This window comes from Seriola lalandi, unplaced genomic scaffold, assembly GCF_002814215.2.
Source record: "Seriola lalandi dorsalis isolate HSWRI2012SDOR001 ecotype SW California unplaced genomic scaffold, Sedor1 jcf7180002054861, whole genome shotgun sequence".
Lineage (NCBI taxonomy): Eukaryota > Metazoa > Chordata > Actinopteri > Carangiformes > Carangidae > Seriola > Seriola lalandi.
In genome coordinates, this window is record NW_019525414.1 from 4,451,087 (window position 1) to 4,473,670 (window position 22,584).

Consider the following 22,584-nt stretch of genomic DNA (forward strand, 5'->3'; position numbering starts at 1 on the left):
GATTACACACGTTTCTTCTGCGGACAGCTACACCCATACTCTAGGGTTTTATTTATGTTTTCTTAATTGTAAGATTTGAAATAAAATCAAATTAAGAAATGGGTCTTTAGAAAAAATGGCCTTTAGCAGGCATGTTCATTCAGCAGCTCACAACAGGTTCACTGGAGAAGAAATGTAACACTTATGTCATATAATCAACTCTAAAAGCCTTCTACTGACATCCAAGGAGGAAGAACTATAATCAAGTAATGTAATAATATAAGATACAGATGTACTGTAGGTGGATCAAACATGACAAATCCTTATTGAGGAACCTCATGATTATCAATTATTTTGATTACACAATAAGAAAAAGTTATGTGGGCAGTAATGTGTGTGGGTGCTCTTCTTTTTATAACTTTAATTACACAGTAAGATGAGGTTGTTAACACCATCTTTGCCAAACAACAGTTTTGTTTTCTATCACTGAACCCCATATAGGTACCCAGTACCTACATATGTAGAGTATGATTTATGCCTGCAAAAATGTCCTGTTGTTAGTCCCTTGTTGCCCACAGTCATGTGTTCTTTCACTGAACCCACACTTAAGTACCAGTGGGATCCAGTAAGACTTTTACTGGTACCTGAATCATGCAATGAAATTACAATTTCTGGCTGTATTATGTGTAAACTCACTGCTGTGGGAGTGTGGATTGAAATGCTTAATAGTAGAGGATGTGGGTATGATAGTAATTTAAAAGTTCCATATACTATTTCAGTTCATACAGTACTTTCATGAATGAGTGAGACAGTGGAAATGAGAGGTATAGTTCTCATGGAATGTTTATTGCATTTAAAGTTCAACCCTTAACACAAAACACATCAGTCTCATAAATAACTTAAGAGGAGACATGTATTGTCTTCCAGTGCAAGTAATTGGCTTTGAAGCCATTTCCAAAAATAGACAAATAGAATTATACAAAACAAATAAGCTTTAGGACACAAAAATAATATAAGATACTGCTATAAATACCAAAATAATCTAATACTGTTAAGAGTCTGAACCTGTCAGACATAATGAAACTGTTCAGTAAATCTGGAATCTGATCCAGACAGATAATATTATTATATTTGATAATATTTAAGTTGTCATTATTGTCTCAAATTTTATGAATGACATCACATCAGTTCACAGATTATCAGACTGAGGGCAAGTCAGTACCAAAGATCACAATTTGCTTTCCTGTACTGGGCTGTTAAACTTATTTTTAGGCCAATGCTGTATGTTTTAGGATTTGCCAACAGCAATGATGGCCAATTATTTACATCCCAGAAAGCACACGCATCATACAACAGACGCTACACACAAATACCACATCACATTCTCCCTGACACCCCGATTTCGAGCTCATCCTTGCACCTTCATCTCAGCCTTTAAGAGTTTGAGCACATGAGGAGGTCATATTTCACATAGCCGACACGGTCCACCTGCCTGCGGGAGTTCATACGCCAGTAGAAGCGGTCCCGGCAGAAGTAGATGTGACCTAAAGCAGAAATATTGAAGTTAATTAATTGAATGCAGAATGTAGATTATTACATGTGACTACCTGTTGCTATGGTTTTAGTTGATTTTGTTGCGTACATAAGTATTTGAAATCGACAGATCTATTTACCTCTGTACTGGAATACATCGTGAGCATCATTGGGGACGCCACCAAAGACGACTCTGTATATCTGGGGTAACCATTGTCGATTTTCTGGGTCTTCACATCAAGCCTGTGTTGATCAGACACAAAACCATACCACAAAATGTCATTTAAGATGTTAGAAACAATAAGTCATCCTCCTCTTAAAGCACAGACTTTAATAATGTTGTAAAAATGCTTATTTTAACAGTAGGTTGACTGAGCAACCACAGTGGAGGGGTTTAACTGTCTTGTTAAAAGACCAAATAGGTCTTAAAGAAGAGCAGACATGGTTGAGGCTGAGCTGAAACTCTTCCAGCAAAACAATTCTTCCCAACCTGGTGCAGATTTTTCAGGATGTAAATGCGTCGAAGGTGCAATTTTAACTCACCTCCAGAAGTTCTCCCCGCTGAAGAGCAGCACTTTGCCTTTCCCCCTCTGCAGTGCTCCCTCTACCTTCTGAATGGTGTTGGGGAGGCCAAGCTTCTCTATGCTGCGGGGACCCAGAACACTCTGCCCTGTGTACACCCAGAAGCGGGACCCTACGTATAGAAAAAAAAAAATGATACCATGAAGCTCGTCTGCACTTCTAGTTTATGTGTTGATGGTCCTTTACGCATCTACACTGTTGAAGCCTCTTTACCTGAGAAGAAGTACAGTTTCCTAGTCAGAACGTCCTCAAAAGCAGAGTCAATGACTGCTGGCAGAGCTGGCCATCTCTCAGAAACAGACAATGGTCCCTGGAGTTTTCCATCCCTGCTGCTGGACATCTTCCAGTAATGTCTGTTGATCAGCACATAAAAATTAACACATCAACCAACACTGCTGGTTTTTGTCGATGTTGTAATTTTGGCTTGCGTTACAAAGAGGAATAGACTGATTTGCTCACCCATCCTTGAAGAAATGTAGTTCATTCTCAATCACAGTGATGGTGTCGAATTTGGTCATCTTGCAGGCATCTTTGGTCGGATCCACAGGCCGTGTGGTGGTAGTGGTGGAGGGTTCGGTGGGTCTAGGATCATCTGTGGGGTCAGTCTCCTCAGCGGTGGGCTTGGGTGGGGTGGGATCAGGGCCTGTTTTGGGTCCTGGGGAAGAAAAAAAAAACAGTGATGGTTGAGAGAAATTGAAATATATTGCTGTTTTTTTTTGGTGCTGTTCTTATAAGCATGTGAAAACTGAAATTACCATAGAGATACTGAATGCCTTCAACGTCGTCTTTGTTCAGGGAGAAGTCTTCCACATAGCTGTACATGGGGTACATGAGAGCGTCTCTAATGTTGGAGTGATCCAGGCCAAGGGCATGTCCAAACTCATGGGCTGCCACCAGAAACAGACTGTAACCTGGAACACATACAGTAAGGAATATTAATGAATGACTCGTGTAGATACATATCTACAGCATTTTACCCACTCTGTTCTCTGAGTCTTATGTTTATGTTACTCACCCTTGTCATGACAGAAACCCCATTTCTTGTCCTCATCATAGTTGTCAGTGGTACCGCACCACAACTTGCCATCTCCTCGTCCCTCGCTGGTGCAGGAGTCGTACTCCTTACCCAGGAACACAAAGGGGAAGTGGCAGGGCTCTCCCTCTGAATTTCCACCGACTACAGCGGTGTCTGGCCAAACAAAGATATAACAACCACAAGTAAGAATAGAAGCCGTTGTTACACCGCTCCACATTGTTTATGCATTGTGGTTCCTTTCACTCACCACGACTGGGACAGAATCCATATGCCTTGTCGTTGTCAAAGTTCTCTGTGGTGGCACACCAGCGGTAACCATCACTGCGGCCCTCTGTCGTACAGCTGTCGTACTCCTTCCCCAGAAAGACGAAGGGGAAAACGCACTTAGCTCCGTTGGCGTTTCCTCCAAATGTGTACAGAACTGTCAGGATGAGAATCAGGGGCAAAGGATGAAGATCAGCGTGTCACAAAAAGCAAATGCCCGCATCTAGGTGACCCCTGACCTATGATTTCCCCAGGCGAATAAACTGTCAAGCTTACGTTCACTTGGGCAGAAGCCGTATTTCTTGTCTCTGCCGTAGTCAGCTGTGGTGGCGCACCATGGCAGGTCGTCTGTACGGCCCTCAGTGGTACAGGTGGTGTAGGATTTACCCTCGAAAGTGAAGGGGAAGTGGCACATGGCGCCGTCCGCATTCCCATAGCTGGTCTTCACAGCTAAGGTGACAGAATGAAATGTATTTACTTAATCCAGTGTATAATTTGAACACTAGGGGGAGACAACTACACATGAATTGTTGATGGGGGCATTAGTAAGTAAGGCTGATTACCTGGTCCTGTACCCAGGGTCCAGTACTCATCATCGTCAAAGTGGGCGTCTCCCTGAACACCCTCACCAGGGGGATAAGCGTGGGCCAGAAGGCCATCCTTACCATCAAATGGGTATGGGTCTCCGTGGTCTAAATTAATGATTAAATTGTTAGTTACAATTCAACTATGTGACATCTGTATGTACAAAACAAATGAAGTGACCACCATGCAAGCACATACCAGCTCTTCCAAATGATATCATGATGTCAGCTGTTCCTTCAAAGAGGCGTGTAAAACTCAGAGGGGTCACATCACTCCACACCTTGAAGGCTCTGGCAAAGGCGTCATCAATCAGAGCGCTGTCCATGTCTGGAGAATAGTTAATGATCCTGTAGAGGAGAGCAGAATGACCCTTCCTTTAGACTTGTAACAATGTCAGTGATGATACTCGGTGATACATCTCCATCAGAGACTTGTATGTTGTCCCTTGCATTGCAAAGCTAATTATAGCATTATAATGTCATATTGGATGATTCTTTCTCTCTACTCACCTGTAAGTGACGTCGTTATGGTCCCACTTGAGGTCTCCCTCAAAGGTTTGGTAGTTGGCCACATCAGGAACCCCACAGCGAGGCTGTTTCATGGCCTCCAGGGTGGACTTGTCCAGCTTTCCAGTCTCCTCCAGCCCCATCTGCCTCTGCATTCTCATCACAGCCTTGGCGGTGGAAACCATAGACTGGAAGCCGCTGCGGTGCACAGTGTCTAAGTAGCCAAACCTCTTCAGATAAGTCTGGAGGAGAACATAAACCACATTAGTGAGTGTAGTCCAGGTAGACGAGGAGCAGGCTAGAGTGGGTCCTTATGAAGTAAACTTTTACTTCGAAAACAAATTAAAAATCTGTGCTCATGTTTTTGGAGCACTTGCTTTCACTGTAACACTCTCATATTTCTTGAATTCAGAGGAAAATCATTTTCTTTTAATTAAACATTATAAAAGGGAGATCTGCTCAGGTAGTTATTTCCCTGCACAGCTTGATTGCATTCTGTTTTAGGGATTTGAATCTTTCAAGACAAAATGAACCATCTGCTACTCACTTCCGCCAGCTCCGTATCAGTCATGTTTTTGATGATGTCTCCTGGGAAAGTGACAGAGACGGACTTGATGGGAAGGCTCCATCCATCCTGCATGCCTATCCCCAGAACTAAACACGCAACTAAAGCACAGTATCTCATGATGAGATCTCCTGTGGATTGCTGCAAAATGTAACAAAAAAACAATTCTACTGAAAGCCTTGCAGTGAACAAGTGCTCAGTTAGCCGAAAGAAATGAAAAAGCTTGTCCCCTGACGATCTGCTGCGTTTCTCTGTCTTTGTTGGCTTCCCTCTTTGTTTTGACTGGTGGCTCCTGTTGTTGTCTCTCTGCTTTGTGCCGTTGTGGACCTTGTATTTATGCGGAGTAACTTCTTAGTCACTTAACTTCGTACCCACCCACTACCAACCTCAAACCTCCCACTTACATCTTAATAGACAGTCTTGTTGAAAGGGACATGGGGAATTTCCAAAATATCTACATTTAGCTTTACCTAACAGCTAATGAGCGGTTACCTAATTGTTTTTTTTTTTTTCTTGTTTTTTTTTTTTTTGGACACATTTCAAGCTGTAAGGGTGTGGTGTTTGGTGAACAATGGTAGCGGTGGATAAGGCCAATCATGGCAAATTATTATTGTTGCATTCATGTTATGTTAATAAAATAATGCATGCTGCCAGAAAATCTACACAAATCATTAACCAAATGACAAATTACTGTGAATGCTCTGAAAGTTGCTATTATTGCGAGAATTTGCATCATTAAAATTGGTATAAAAAACTTTCAGGAAATAACTTTACAGAGCCTAAATACATTGTTTAGATGCTCTGTGTACATTGTCATCGTCATCTTTTAATTCATGGTAGAAGCTCTCTTGCACATGTTGTAGCTCTACCTGAGTGCAACACATTCATCATGGGACTCAGCCAGACACTTCTGTTATTTCTATGCTTAAAGTAGTGTTATACATAGCTAAATAAAGTATGGTTCCACTTTTTTCATGAATAAAAATTTCCTATTTTTTTTAAAAGTTGGATTCTGAAGAAAATGTCAAACCGGGTCAAGCCAAAAGAAGATTCTCACAGGGGGAAAAACATGCACCATGTGTTGTTTTATTTTCTAAGATGGTAAACATTTAGATGTCTCTAATTCTTGAATTATGTTTTAAGTGTTCTATGCCAAATAATTTGAGGGGCTGAAGAAATCCCTGTGCATTTAGTTTTGCAATTTGTTGCAGTGTTGTTTTTGGCTTGATTTCCGCGGGACTTCATCATACAGTGTTGCTGATGCAACATGTGGCATCATTCCCAAAACCCAATACATTTGTAATAATGTCTCATTTGGTAATGAGTAACCAACTGTTTCTGTATTTTTCCTTTGAACCATGGAAGAGGATCACACTTCTCTATATCACTTGCACACCATCTTTTGTCATAGCTAATCCATAAGCTTAAGAGCACCAACTATGTGCAGTAGAGTGTACATGATGAGTTTATGTTGATATTTTTGGGTATGTGCGTATCAAGGTGTTGTGGGTAAGGATGTGCCTCAGCCAGGATGTCATGACTCACTGCGTTCCCACGTGAATGGCTAGATCTGCAGATGAGGGACTTACGTAATTGCTCCATTACATTTTCATGTGCAGGAACATAAACAACTCTTTTTAACTGATATGCCGATAAAATACTCCACGTAAAGTAGATTGGGGTATTTCCTATCCAAGCCCCTGTAGAATACTGGTTATCCCAAATCATACAGGTGGCTGCAGCTGAGACAGACTTACTTAATTTGGGGAAGTGTAACGGATTTACAGCACATCCTCTCTCTTGCAGATTCCCTAGTGACTTGCCTTATATGGTAACAGTTAATGCAGCTTACAAATAATGCTACCTGTGGTTTGATGAGGTGGTGTATCCTTCCTTATATTTGAATTTAAGGTTTCCTGATGTGGTTGATATGTTGCATTGTTTGACATACTCACACCCCATTTACTAACTTGTTGTTGACGTGTTTGAGAAATGTTGTCATAGGTTCTCATTTAGCTCTTCTGCTTGTAGTGATTCACGGGGAGCCACAGCCATGGCAATACATGTCTTTCGCAACGTTAGATCAGCATGTCTGTCACAGGTAAGAAGAACACACATACCGCTCCAGATTTTGACAGTTCTCATTTTATATTATCACATTATTTACATGATATTCATGACAACAAACTAAACACATTATTCCTGGAAGATAGTAAATGTAACTCTGCATGAACTGAAAAATGTGCACTGGGTACAGACATTTATAATAGACATTTGGTTAACACACACACACACACACACACACACGGTTACAGTTTACACATTCATATTCTAAACATATTTTTGTTCAAATTGGTTATGTTTCATTCAGACTAAAGCAGCTTCAAATAATAACCTCAACACAAGCACTCTTTCATTTAATGCAAGGTTATTTCTTTTTATATGTGTCTCCTCAGCAGATCCCCAGGCCTCCTTTGAAAACATCTGTCACTGATTTTACATGGCGTCAAAGCCTTAATGAATATGGCTCCATGTATTTTAACAAATGCCACATTTCATTTGGTTTCGCCACTTTGTTCCCAAAAAGACGTCTGGCACAGAACCTCGAAAAAATACACATTTTTGTGTGGCATTCTTCCCAAAACGTCCCTCAATCACAGCACAGGCTGTTGGCACACACCGTGCAGCTGCATGAAGTGGCCAACTGCGTCATCACAGAGCTGGATAATATCATAGTAGAGCAGCAAGACCCTCGCTGCTCATGTGGGCGGGATCTTTATGATTAGGTTAACCATGGAACAACAGGGCCGTGTAATGCTGAAAAAGCATCATTTGTCCTGGGGCAGCAAAACAGAGGGAGGCAGAATACTACAAAACACTCCTGCGTGTCACAGACGTGGTCTGAATGTTGGCATTTTAAGGTCAGTAGCTGCTCAGGGTGAAAACTCTGATTATCCGTGGAGCTTCACATATGAAGAACCATTTTCCCATCAAACCTAAACATATTTCATGGCCTGATTTACTTCAGCTCGCCTAGATTTTCCTGTGTGTACTGTACAGTTCAGCACTGTACAGCGACTTTTGCAACTTTGTCCTTAATTGTGACCTGCCCTGTTTAGTTTCAAACTGCCTTGTTAAAGTAAACTGTTTACATCTTATGGTATGTTTCTAGCAGGCAGTTATAAATGCAAAAATCACTTCCTGTCTGCGACGGTTGATGTGGTTCCTTGTCCAGCTTCCTTGCTCAGCTGTGTCGTGTTTTATGACGACTGGTTTGTTGACTTTGTGGTGGGACACAGAGACTGTGCAACACACACGGCCGTCACTGTGTTTGATGTGGAGGAAATGTTACCCCATCACCAGGTACTTTACCCAGCTCTGCTGAGTCTGCTGGGCCTTGCATTTATTCTGGGTATTGTTTTGTTTTTATAACCCACTAAACTCTCACAATAATTTATTTTGGCTTTCCCAGAAGTTTGCCTCTGTGTTTCCTTCATTTTTATTTTTGATCATCCTATGTTGTGCACTTCATTTCATCAAGCCACAGCAGTAAGGAGCAGCGTGTCTAATGTATTGTCTCTGAATAATTGTAACCCTTTCTAATTAGTGAAGATACTATGCATGCTTGTGGGTGAACATGGCACACAAAGATCCTTAGAGCCCAGCAAACAAAACAAATGACAAAACCCAAACTGATCAAAACAGGCAATCACCAGGTTGAAAAGCCGGGTTGTGTCCTCAAAGCCCTCAAGTGTCGCTCGTAGCAGCTTGTCTGTAATGAGTCATAAGTCAGTGCTATAGGTCCGACAGAAATAATTCCACGAGCAAACTATAATCATTTGCCTTAATGTGAGTCAGTCATCTGAATGGGACTGTAGGAGCACAGGAGGCCACACATTTGACTCACCCCCCTGGAGCAGCAGACACGGGTGTTACTTCTGCTTCAGCAAGTACTTTTTTCAAAATGTAGACTATTAGTCACCCTTGGGAATATTTCTAACCTGCCATGTCAATATTTGCGCAAGAGTCTAATAAACTTCTGTAAAGATAATGAGACAGAAAAGACAGATTCCAAAAATGAAAGAAGTCATACAAATGGCATACAGATAAGAATATTTTCAACATTTTTAGATGTGTTTTGGCGTTTTCAGATGCTGACAGGGCAATAATAGAGATAATAACAATCCGCATAGTGATGTGTCATCCTGTGTGTCAAAGCCCAGATGAGGAAAATAAAACACTAGGTTAGTTTAAAGTAAGTCATTCCAAGACGACCACTCATACTGTGACAAAATCAAACAAATGGACAAAACAAAATGTAGATAATCTGATACTCTTGAAACTTTGACTGAGTCTGAAGACTTCATCTGGTTCACATTAGCAGATGACGACTTTTTCTCAATCTGATGCGGGGAAATGAAGTTTCACTGCACTGCCAGGGATCAAAGCACAGTGCCATGTCAACGTGATCAAAGCTGTTTGAAAATGCATGGCATATAAACCATTCCTGCTTATCACTGTTTTCCTTCCCAATGCTCTGGCAGTCAGTCTTTGGCAGCAACCGCAGACCAAAAATGCACACTTCCTCTGCTTCCACGCAGGTACTCCACAGGATTGGGACACAAACTGATGAGCAAAGCAGGATATGACAGAATGTCTTTTAACCAAAGCAATGCAGGAAAACTAATGTTTTTCACTGACATGGTATTGATACATACATGATTAGAACATTCTTGGTGTTTTTTGGGGTAATTTGTAGCTTTGAGAACCACACATATCCTAGTTGTGTACGTGGGTCACCCTCGTGAAGACAGGAAATTATGAAGACAGAATTTGAAGATGTACGGTATATATTTGTTGCCGTTTGTTTTTGCAGTTTCTGCCTTCATTAGATAGTGACGGTGGAGAGATGAGAGGGAACGAGGGGAGTGAGAGATGGTTCCTGGCTGAAAGCGAACCAGGGGACACTGTGGTTCATCATTGGCATCTTAACCCCTAGGCCACCACGCCACCCCAGGGAGATATATATTAAATTGATACTGTAGACAATTTGTATGAATTCATGTTATTATATAATATCAGTAAAAGGCAGCAGGCGGTTTTGGCTAAGAGCCATGTAAGAGGGTTGAGTACATCTGCTGAGGCGTGGGCTGCCAGCACAGAAAAAGTCCAGGCAGGCGGAGTTGTGTTGACTTTATGGACAGCCATCTTCACCACCGCTGTTAAAAGCTAATTACTGCCAGTCATAAGCAGTGGCCTTTATGGGCGTTCCATTCCCTGCCATCCAGAGCGCAGCCACAGGCTGTCACTCCCTGGGTCACGATGTCAGCTCTGATTGCACCAAATATTATCACTGCTTATTTAGCTCCATATGGAGCAACGCCTCCATAACTTTTGTTAAAGAGTTGTTTTCAAAATCTGCCATGAGAAAGAGAAGGCGTGTAAACCAAAACAAAAGAAGTGCTTTGTTACAGATAACACTGTGTGATAATAAAGAGGTCATGTATGGTAAAGTCCATTCATCAGGTTTTTTTTAAAACCACAGTTTTAGAAAATGAGAAGAAGTTGGGAATTTACCCTTGTTGATAAAGGACAAGCAGCTGATAGCGGGCAGGAAGTGAGTCAAGCTCAGCATTTCAGCTGCCTCTGCACACTTTGGCTCAGACTTGTTGAGACAGGCAATTATTCCTCCGTTTGATGTGTGTTTGCTGAGGTTTGAGCCCAGTGTTACCGCATGTAGGTTTGCCGAGGTTTGAACTCGCGCGGCCTAAAATAAATGCAACATTTCCCTCCGGGACAAAAATCTGGATTTTTGCTCAAACAGTGTGTCATTTTCCTGTAATGCAGCAAAACAACTTGAACCCTCGCGTTAGTGTTAGTGGTTATACATCTGCTGATGACACTGCCTGTGTCACTGCAGTGGACAGCATTACATCCAGCATAACATTATCCCAAGCGTGGCACTTTTACTGTAAGTAACCTGTTTATAATGCCAGAGGAGTGAAGCAATAAATAATACCGATTCAAAACTGATTTCAGTCATTTCATCCTGTTGGTACATTACACTGAAGTTCATAAAAGGGCCTTTGCCAACAGAAACAACATTTTGGGCTTGGTGACAACGTGTGGGGTGATCTTATATGGATGTGGGAACATTTTCTGGCTCATGCTTTTAGGATCTCTGTGCGATAATCAACAACTTCAAACAGCTGTTTCATGCTCACAAATCCACAATGATAAAAAAAAATGTTGTTTATGATAAAAATAGATGATAAACTACCTTGTAAATTCTACTGTGCATTCTTTTGAAGTGCAAATTCAGTCTCCAGTTTTTTCTCTGCCATATGTTGTCCATGATACCGAACAACAAGGAAAATCTGAACCATGCTGCTACCATTATAGATGAAAACGATTAAAATTCATATTCTTGTGGATTCACTGTCTAAGTACGGTGTGCCATGTGGCTGAATTTGTCACTCTGTGCAGCAGTGTACTGAGTCATGGGGTTTTTGTTTCAGCTCCTTTTATTCCCGTTCCAACATCTCATTCTAGATACGACTCAGAGATATTAATTAGTTTCTTTCAGGGACCCCGGCAGGTCTTTGGAACTGTCATCAGAAGATTTTAAATAAAAGCCCACGGATGCTGAAGTGGCCGTCAGGACCTGTGGGAGAAGCTTAATGAAGGAACCAGATGTGACCTCGGTACCCTCCATCACAGAGCCAGATCAACAGCGAGTCCTCCTGGCACTGCTCAGTTTTAATCAAACATAATACCAAAAATAGTCTTTACCAGCAGATGGCACTCTGTCACAAGGACAGTCAATGAGGCCAAAAGAAGAGTTAGAAATAGAGCTCTGGTACAGAGAATTAGTGTCAAGAAAAAAATGCAGCATCAAGGTTTAACAGCCACATACTGTCTGTGGAAAATCTCTCATTTACCCAAGGAAGTGAATTATGCTGCTAACAAAGCAGAAAACAGCTTGATCTGTTACATAAAAACTTCCCGTTGAATGAAATCCTGTGAACCATTTATTGCATCTTCTCTTTATTCGGGGGGTTCACATAGGAGGCGATTTCCCTGCATTTTACAACCTTGCTTCAAGGCTGCGCTTTCAAAATACCTCCTGAGGCAGAGATTTGTTAAAAAAAAAAAAAGGAGATAAAATATTGATGTTGTTCTAATTTTGTAAGCCTGTTTGGTGAATAATTGATTGCTAGGGGAAATGAATTTGTTTTATTTGCAGCACCCTAATGCTGTTTTATTGAAGGGGTTTTCATACATGCTGTGAGCCTTTATTGTTTCTCAGAGGTTCAGTGGGTGGGAACAATCTGTTTCTGAAGGACTGTAAAAGACAATTGATCGCGCCACCTTTCGGTTAAATTCACAGCTAAAGAAGATGTCATTTGATCCGCTTTGTGTTATTGCTTCGCTGTGGTACAACTGTTTACCTAAATCATGTTGCGTATCATTTCATCTTTAATAGGCCCTGTTGAGTTGTTCTTGGGTGCAGATTTTCCATCTGCTGTAAATTTGCATTTGCTTTTTCAGCACGATTATTGGCCTTGTTTTTTTCTGACATTGCTTTTCTGTGAAATCACACATGCAAAACAATACCAGCAATCAACTGTACGCGATATTTTTTTGTTACTGCATTTTTATGTAGGTGTTACCATTCTTTCAGGATTCGGGTTGGAGCCATGTTACAGCTGTTCTCGAAGACAGATATTGGCATATAAATTGCTGTGACAGGGAGGTTTGTTTCCTGTTGTGCAGCAGCACCGGGGGCAAAACACTCCTCCTTATTCAAGACACCCGATCAAAGCCCATGCAGGTAGATCAAAGTACTCCTCCATTTTTAATGAAAAAAGCCCCTCACTGAGACATATATATCATGCCATGCATTTTCCCCTCAGCCTGCCCCCATGACGGTACAGATAGCCATTGGGGAATTGAACAGTCTGTGTCGGTTAGAGCTTGGGCTAATGTGAAGAGCAAATTATTGACCTGAAACATGGTTGAAACAAACCATTTGGAAGAAATATTGATCAAAATAGGTGCATTCACCAACAGAGACGGAAGCAGGTAGGGGAGTGTCGAGGTCACTTGCACTCTTGTTATTACAATAGTCCATTAATATTAATTTGCCTACATTCCCAAACGCGACACAATACTGAATTTCCCATGCAAATGTGCACCAATCCATTTACTGAAGCTGGTGTGCAAATATATTTATAACATCTTTGCTTTCATATGATTGGATGTTGCTAGACCCTGAACCCGAGCTGTTTTTATTGCAGAATGTGAATATGAGGTGGTGTAAAAAGAGGCCCCTCTCAGGATCTGTGGCTACATTAGCCCCAAGGACAGTAGGTCACTGCAGGGAAAGGTCACCTCTGCTTTTCTATTAGAAACACACCGCTCCAGTATTTACCTTCCTCTTATATGTAGTTCTTATCTGAGGTCTCTTTCCGCTTGATACTCAATCCTGCCCTGAAACTCAGCACCTTTGTCCAGGAAACAAAGGTGGTAAGAGTAGCTCCACAGACTGAATTATTAGTGATATATTGTATGTAAAGCAATCCTACAATTGATTTGTATAGCTCTCCGATCAGCATTATATTGCATAAAAGTGTGCACATGTTCAGTGTATTTTTTGCTCTATGGATTCTGGACATTTTATATCTGAAGAGGCAACTGAAGTGAATCTGGTTGCACAGCTTGAGAGATGGAGACCTCGCAGACACAGCAAGAGTGAGCAGGCCTCACTCGGATTACATGGTCTTTCCAGGAACATCAGACGTCGCCAGATATCAAAGGAATTCATATACAGAGGAGAGAAATGGGTTGTCAGAGCTGTGACAACTCTCAACTGTTATCTAGGAGCCACTCGCTGCATTATTGCTCCGTGGTAATGAGAATTATGACTGCGCTGCTGAGCGGCAGCAAGGTACCAATAGAAAGTTGAGATATCTGGGGCTTAAAGTGTTGATTGGTGTGGAATAATTATAACTGAAGAAGTGCTGACTTGTCAAGAGGACTGAATAGGTAGAAAAGCCATATATCACTCTTTTTAAAAAAATAACTGAATTGGTGGTTGTATGAGTGTATTCTCAGATAGCATACAGGAAGTGTGCTGAAGGAACAGACTGATAAGCTGTTAGGCTGATAGGCTATTAGTGCCTATCTTTACAGCTGCATCTTCTTTCTCTTTCTGTCTGTCCGTCGGCCAGTTGAGGGCCACAGAAATAAGCTGTAAACATAACAATTATGACCTTTTAAGCTTTGATGGCAAAACTGTTAGCAAATCATTTGGGGTCCAATATTCCCTCTTCTTGTAGCTCTGTTTTGGTCTGGCTGCTAAATGCGCAACATTCATCACCAGCTAAATGTAGACATCTTTTCCTAACATACAGCAAGCAAATGAACTCTAGCAGATGGAAACTAGGAATGATTATTTTTTGTGATTTGTTGATCTATAACGTTTCATTTTATATATCATCATAGCCTATAGGCTGTATTAAGAAGTGATACAGATTAACAGTCAATTAAGCCACTGTGAGAATAATGGAGTTATGTTACAATCTAACTAGCATCTAAAGCTACTAGTCGAGATTAAATTCATAGAGACATCTCTCATCTGTTCGCTGATGCACACAGTAGGTTGGACACAGTAGGTTAGGACAGTGGATACACTGACTCAAGCTGATGTTCACTCACTCACTTGTCCGCATTGTGTCTAGCTTGGAATTGGTGTAACTAATAGCAGCCTGCATCTGCAGGAAACAAAGATGAGGGAGGTGAGACCCTTAAAAACTTAAAAAGGGTACCTTAGCTCACAGCTAGCCTACTGGTTAAAGTGCGCACCACTTAACTGCAACGTCCATGGATCAACTCCCAGCTGAGGGACCTTTGTTTCGTGTCATACCCCACGATTTCTGTCTGCCTCAAATAAAAGGTAAAATGCCCAAACAAATAAAAGTTGCTAAGCAGAAAAACCCAAACAACGAGCTGAGTGGAATGGCAGGTTCATCCCTTCTAGTGGCAGCTTTAGTCAGTTAGTCACGTGATCCCATGTTGACATAAAAAATAGGATTGTAGTTACGTTAAAATGAGTACAATGAATGGGAACTTGGTTGTGCAACCCTGCCTCCCAGACACTATGTTTCATCAAGTTGGTTTCCCAGTTACAGTACGTCACAGTGAGAATCACTCCTTTGTTTATGTTCACAAGCAACATTTTTTGAGTCACTGCAGGGAGGTGGACTGGGGACCTTGATTCCTCACTTCTGTGGTTTTGCTTATATGCAGCTGAAGCACTTTGGTTAAGGTTAGGGAGACTTCATGAGTTTGTTTAAATGTTTGTTAACCTCATGCTGAAAGCCACTGCAGACTTTTTCTGTGTTAAACGTAATCTTTCCCTAAACTTAATGAAGTGCCAGTGTCAGTGAGCGTCTTAATTATACGTTCTATTGCCAGAAATATTAATAGACACAATTTCCCCATTATGTTAACAGAAAACATGATTCGGTCAACATTACAAATTTCCTTCAAAACATATTTGCTGTTGCATATGAGTTGTATATAAACATAATTTCCGGGCGACAGGATTGGACTGTGTGCATCACATTTGTGCCAGAAGTCACTCATCAAACTAGGAAATAACATAAAACAATAATATCAGAAATATGTATATTCCACTCTTCTACTGGAATCAAAATTGTAAACCTATAAATAGCATTACAGCACATAATCATTACACATTTATTCATCCACTTTTTTTTCCTCAAATGTGTGTTATGTACATTCCACCTGACCTATACACAAAGCAAGATACAGGTGGCGTGGATTGCATTAAGGTTTCAGTTGACACTGTCACTTCAGCCATCCAAGCATCAAAAGGTTCCCCCCTTGTTCCCGTCAGAAACATGTTTGTCAAGACAAAGAGAAAATGTCGAAACCTTACATAAGATTGTCACCCAGTTAGGAGAACATCAGTGAACTGGCCAGAGCTCTGAGTCTTCACAAGAGACAGAACAAAATAACTTTACATTCTCTTACAGTGTTTTTATGACAGTGGCACTGAACAGAATTGAATTACTAATCTATAGATGCCCAAGTTTGGCAGTATGTAAAATGTTGAGTTTACAGTGTAATAAAGATACTCACAATCTTCAGGTTGTCTATTCTAGTCAAGTCCGTACCAATTGAAATACTGAATAAGGCCATGGAAGCCACGGACTCTAGTGGTAAGTCGTGATGAAATTATTAACAGTCCATGTAGGGAAAAAAAAAAGCAAAACCCACTCTTGCCACCAGCTGGTATGGAGGCTGGATAAACATGAGCTTTAAGTGCATCTTGTCTTTCTCCCCCATGAGTTGCTTTCGTCCTGCAGACACGAGTCTCCTGCATGCAGCTTCTAAAAGGTTAAAACCTCCCATTTCGTCCAGCTGCTTGTTTCTTATCCCTGTCCGTCTCCTCTGCAATGGAGCAGTGCTGTTGGATCACAGAGGGACTCAGCTCCAGCAGGGAAGAGTTAAAGGATTACAAAACCCTTCTATCAGCACATACACACTTCCTCGCTGCAAAAATCTCTCCCGTAGTGCTACTTGCTCTTCAACCGTTGTGCGATTAAGACCCTGAAGAAGAGATGAGCGTTCACAGCTGTGCTGCAATAGTCTCTTATTTACATCATTATTACATTCATGTTCTTCAGCCACTGTCAGTTTAAACATACACACGGTATTACAGTAGTAAGATGAACCTGCTGTATTGAACGTATAAATGTTCATAGCAAGTTTTAACATTTGATAATCTGATACTGACCAATCACAATAACTTATATTGCACATTTTGTAATGTTCACACCAACTGTTTCACCATAATGAACAAAACTGTTAAAGCTTAAAGTCTTCGGTCCGTTACTAAGATAGACACAGTCTCCGTCAAAACGACTCCCATTATTGCAAGTTTACAGGTACCCATCTTTCCTTTTTTTATTCTCTGACCAAACCACTAGTAAATCCACTCCTCCTGAGTTAAGATAAATGAGCTTCCAGTATTTATTATCCAACCTGCTTCAGTCACTACAGCATCATAGCACCTCATACTCCTCATTAGACTACATTCAAATGAGGAGAGGGCCAATGCTTGTGCACTGATCGTTACTTTCCCAGCCAGCAAACAGCTCCATCCCTTGGCTTAGACTGCGTTCTGCTCCAGTAAGGGCGGATGCTCTTTAGGTTGCTGCAGCGGTTCGGACCTCTGGTCCTGCTGCTGCTGCTCAGGTGGAGGTGGCTGCTGTTGTGGTGGATCAGATTTCAGGATTTCCGTCTGAGTGAGCTGCGGCGGCGGTGGCGCCGGCTGTGGCTCTGGATTGGGCATCTCTTTCCTGTCGCTGGGCTGAATCTCCAGAGCTGGTGTGTCCTTACAGCAGAAGTACTGCTGCCAGATTTTCCGGAAGGCTGTGCGGAACTTCTTAATGCGGAAAGCGTAGACAATTGGGTTGACAGCGGAGTTGCCGTGGGTGAGCAGGATGGCGATATAGAGGAGGACTATGGGCGTCTTGCACTCAGGGCAGAAGAGTGTGATGCAGTTGATGATGTGAAGGGGGAGCCAGCTGCTAGCAAAGAGAAAAAGGACCAGAGCCAGAGATTTAGCAAGATTCAGCTCCTTGTCATAGTACTTGTTGGGGTCCGTGTGACTGGTGGTGATCTTCTTATTGTTAAGTTGCTTGTGAATCATGTAGAAGATCTCTGCATAGATAACCAGCATGAGAAGCAGGGGCGGCAGCACCCAGCCGAAAAAGTTGAAATACACCATGTAGTCCATGCTGATGACGTTTTCGAACCGGCAGGTGATGATGAGGTCAGAGCTGATGGAGCCGTTCTGCTGGAGGCGCCCCAGGTTGTTCCAGCCTAACATGGGCGTGAGTCCCACGATGAAAGCCACCGTCCAGCATATCACCACTGCCAGCGCCGCTCGCCGAGGGGTCACCACCCGCTTGTACCTGCAAAAGCAAACAACGCAGCATCATGTCAGCACTTTCTCTCACAGCGCTGGCGGGGCACGCATGCTTTCTTTTTTACTTCATTTTTCATTGTGGCAGTGTCCTTTGGCCGACAAAAAATATGATTGACAAGAAAGAGTTAATCCCCTTGATACTTTCCACACAGCTCCTTGGAGCACCATATGCCCCCTTGTACAAGACAGACTCTGTAAACCTTTATCTGAACACCTTGCCCTTTTCATGCTTATTTATTTTTTTTTTTTTTTACAGTTTTACAGTTTTTAAAATTGGCTACAGCGGTACAGTAGGCACAAGCTGCAGTACTTGGCATGCTACAGCAGCTTTACTGGTTTGGCTTTTTCATTGTTTGTAGTGTTTTATGGGAAGGAAGCAGGAGGTAGAGGAAAGATGCAGAGGCTCTAAAATCTTATCACTGCTGCACTGTGACCAAGAAATGACACAGAGAGACTCAGTCTGATACTCGCCTAAGGCGGGGATGGAAGCAGTCATCTGATCCAGCATAGCTGGGAAGTGTGTAGAGTAACAACTGATTACCTTTGGAGCACTAATGGTTGGTATTTACAGTGTCTGATGTTGTAATTGCAGAGGAAATGTTAACATTACAATAACCTGACCTTTGCTGAAGTGTAGCCTGAAGCAGTAGAAAATGCTGCAATTTAGCCCGGCTGTCACAGGTGCAACATGTTGGATTAGTATTGATTAGGGTTGTATGTGTTAAGTTAGGTTCTGTGTCAGAGGCGCAGCAAGAAGATCGTTATTTACACACTGAGCCTGGGGACCGGCCTGCTCGGAAGAGATCAGATACTGATCTAACAGGAGGAGTGTGTGAAAAAATAAAAGAGAAACAGCAGCACTTCATCGACTCAGAAGTTCATTTCTGATCTATATAACAAGTAGTAAAGTGTAAACAAGAATAAAATGTAGTCGTGACATACACAACTATCTACTAAGCTTGGATGGTTTTAAACAAAAGCAGACTGAGAAATCAAAAGCTAAAATGCACATTGACGTGCTGTCATAAGCCTGGAAGACTGACTGGTGTCTTAAACAGGAGATTAAAGTCTGAGGCTATCACAGACAATATCCTCAGACAATAAATTCACAGCTTATCTTTGTTAGCCTTTCACCACCACTGCTCAGCCTTTTGTTTCTGCCTGGCATGATAAACCACCGGTGGTCCTGTGCATCAAATACAAAGAGGGGAGACTGAACACCGCTGACAACAGACCTGAACTCTTTTTGTGCCCTCCAGAAACACAAAAAGAGATAGGGATATATCCTGGATACAGCCCCACCCACGAGTGTACTAATTCTGTCACTGCACTACTCTTCCACACATATTAGAGATCCTGAGGACTAATTAAAGCTGTTAGTTGATCAGCCATGCTCTGGTTAGCTGTCAGCAGGCTACTAGTGAGTCAGATCTATATGCACATACAGGGACTGGCATCCTGTGAAGTGAAACATGACCCATGAGGAAATCAATGCCTACAGGAGCACAGCGCTGGAGGTCTACAGTGACTTCTGCTGTGTGTGAGGCTGAACATCATCATCATCATCATCATCATCATCATCACCTTTCCACGTGGCACATGTTCTGAGAATAATCTATAGGCCTATGCCTCCTTACTTTCATGCGTTGCTGCACGTGAAAACCCCCATTACCTGGTCGGGATCTTGACCCTGAGATAGCGGTCAATTGCAATAGCCAGGAGGGCCAGGATTGAACTTTGAGTCAGCACCAGCACCGTGCACGCCACGAGCAGGCAGCTGTAAAAGTGAGTTTGAAGTCCGATGCTGATAGTAATGGCCAAAGGGATGACGAGGGCTCCTACAGCAATATCCGCCAGAGCCAGGGAGACGATGAAACAAAACGTGGTGTCTCGCAACGATTTATTAATTTTCACCGCCCAAACCACCATCACATTCCCGATCACAGACGCGAGTGCAATCACCACCTCCATCCCTATGTAGAGCGACTCTGCTGAGAAAAGTGCTCCGGGCATCCTCGCAGATGATTATGTCCTTGATAAGAACAAGATTGATTTCAATGAAGCAGCGCTATGAGGAGCCAACACAGCACTCCTTGATTTTTTTTTTTTTTTTTTTTACTGTGTGTGTGACACTAGGCTACAGTATTTTCCAAATGTGCTGTGCGTCCATCAGTTCCACGGTGCCCACACTCTCCTGGTTATCGCGTGGAAGTTGCAGGGAAAAATCCAGTTGTTTTTTTTCAAGGGAAGAGGCGCGTTAAGCAGCAGCATGTCTAATGTTTCCTTTGGAGCAGGTGTTGTGGTCTGGAGGCTGTTGTGCGTCGCTCCTGCTCTGTGCCCTGCGCCTCCACTTGGCTGAATACACCTGCTCCTGGTGAGAGCAGCATCCTTCCCGTGCGCTCCGATTTATCCAAGAGGGCGCCTTATCTTCGGCAGTCTGCGTTTTCTTAATCTAACAAAGCAGGTTTTAACAAAGCAAATAAACAATCTTGTGAGGAAAAGCGCGCACAGTTGCAGCTCCTGTGCAGGCGGGTGCTCCTTTCTCTCTCTCCCTCGTTGTGCTTTCAGTAAGAGCAATAATGCTGCTGCTTAAAATAGCAGTGTGATTTTTCTCGCCTTTTTTTTTTTTTTGTTCCACACTTGCTGTCTTTGTCACTGTAAAATATGTAATCCTAGTTTCATCCGAGGTTATTTATTTCTTGTGGTGGGTGCGACAGCTTCATATATGATGCAGAAATAAATATATGTCGCTGTTGCCTTCTGCGGGACCGTCCCATGGAAGTCAGGTAGCGCAAAGGTGATTTGAACGCGCTCATTTTCTGTTTAAAGCCATGCACGCCTTTCTCCCACGCCCCTCCAAATGCTAATGGACCTTGCTCACTTGCCCATTGTTCTGATAAAAGGTGAGGCAGTGAACTGCCACAGCTGACAGAAACATAATACAGATAAAGCTATTGAAAACAGTAGCAATCATTGTGGCACATATACATGTTCCTAAGTGATAGAGGACTGAGTGAACAGTGTGGAAACACATAATTCAAAGCCCAGTTGTTTTCCCCCTTTGCCCACATACGCTTCCTTCAGTTCAGAGCACCTCAGGGAGGCATCTGTAATACGACCGATATTCAGGTGCGCTTCAAAGACAGACCTTTCCTCCGAACTAATAAGAAATCTATAACAGCGAGACTGGAAACCTTATGACTGATTTAGTTCATTGATCAGCCCTTTAAAAACATCTGCAGCTTTCCAAGAGGTCTGTGAAAAAGACATTTCCTTCTCCTGACTTCGACCCCAGTGACACAGTAGCCAGTCTCTGAGAAAGACACACGCAGCACGTTGAGCAGCCAAGCACTGCAAACATACAGGAGTGAACTACAGCACTGACATCTTGGGCTCCCTCGCTGGGGTTCAAAGGTCAACATGCAGCAGGAAAGCAGCCTGATCTCTGACCGTGGCAGGTTCCAGGCAGGAATGACTGTGCACACTGGATGTGAAAGGGTCCCACATGGCGCACAGTGTTCACTCGCTGTAACTTATGTAATATGGAGGAAGGCAGAGTGGAGGTCCTGAGCTCCGGCCGAGCAGCGGCGGCATTGGAAGGGACGAAATGTAAAGCAGGATAACAGTCAGCGTTCATAGGCAGTGCATGACGACGGGACAGTCAGCAGTCCGCAGGATTTCTACTGATGGCAGCTTCCATCTGTGACCAGCGTTACAGTCGGAGGCGTCAGCGTGAGGCATAGAGGTCAGCCAATATGCGCAGAGGAAGGAAGCAGCCATATGGTCTCATTGCAGTGATTGGCATCCGACCCACTTGTGACATTTTAATGAGCATAATAGTCATGGTAACGCATGAGAAATCACCCATTACAGAGAAACTGGTGTGAGCTGGTGTGCTTAGGGCAACATGGCTGACAATCAAGAGAGATTCTGAACATTTTCACTATCAAGGTTGCATTTCATTCCTTCTTTGCACTTTTTCAATTAGGTATCAATCTGTACGACAGCCACTGTTACATTATGTCAAGCCTCAGCAGCGAGTTGCACAGGGATCCAGACAGAGGCTTAATCCGTCATTTTAGGCTGTTGTTTTGTCATTGCAGCTTAGAGACTCAGAGCAGGGAGCACAGTCATGCTCAACATGGAGAATGCAAGCAACATAATGCTGTTTGTGCTTCTCCACAGTCACTGTTTTCACTGAGGACATCACTGCATCACTGTATTCAGACTTCCTGAAGCTGGACTTTCTTTCCTGTCCAGGTCCTTCCAGGGATGAACTTCAACAACCCTGAAGTACTACTACTACTTCTATGACACACAGTTCAGTCACACTGACTGTCTTGTCCACAAAGACTGGAAATAAGCAAACGATTCACTAAATGTTTGTTAGGTTTTTTTCAATCTAGAAACAGATTTTACAGTTCAGAGCACTTTTCCTGCTGAGCCCTGTGGAGCTTGTAAAGCGCATCAACTGTTTTTGTCCTGATATAGCACAATTTATATTAAGGCT

At 42.5% G+C, this 22,584-nt stretch overlaps 2 protein-coding genes across 2 annotated transcripts; both read right to left on the reverse strand.

Moving 5' to 3' along the window:
- Positions 1-804: 804 nt before the first annotated feature.
- mmp9 (matrix metallopeptidase 9) lies at positions 805-5,310 on the reverse strand. The gene is given in 14 exon segments (XM_023427402.2): positions 805-1,523; positions 1,653-1,706; positions 1,709-1,755; positions 2,056-2,206; positions 2,308-2,447; positions 2,554-2,749; positions 2,850-3,005; positions 3,110-3,283; positions 3,378-3,551; positions 3,671-3,844; positions 3,958-4,086; positions 4,178-4,326; positions 4,489-4,727; positions 5,033-5,310. Coding segments are annotated over 14 exon segments (2,031 nt in total). The 5' UTR covers positions 5,171-5,310; the 3' UTR covers positions 805-1,413.
- A 10,490-nt stretch (positions 5,311-15,800) lies between these two features.
- Positions 15,801-21,597, reverse strand: adora1b (adenosine A1 receptor b). The gene is made up of 2 exons (XM_023427607.2): positions 19,747-21,597; positions 15,801-18,060 (listed from the first exon to the last, which is right to left on the reverse strand). Exons 1-2 carry the CDS (start codon positions 20,085-20,087, stop codon positions 17,253-17,255), a joined length of 1,149 nt encoding a protein of 382 aa, XP_023283375.1. The 5' UTR covers positions 20,088-21,597; the 3' UTR covers positions 15,801-17,252.
- Between the last annotated feature and the right edge of the window lie 987 nt (positions 21,598-22,584).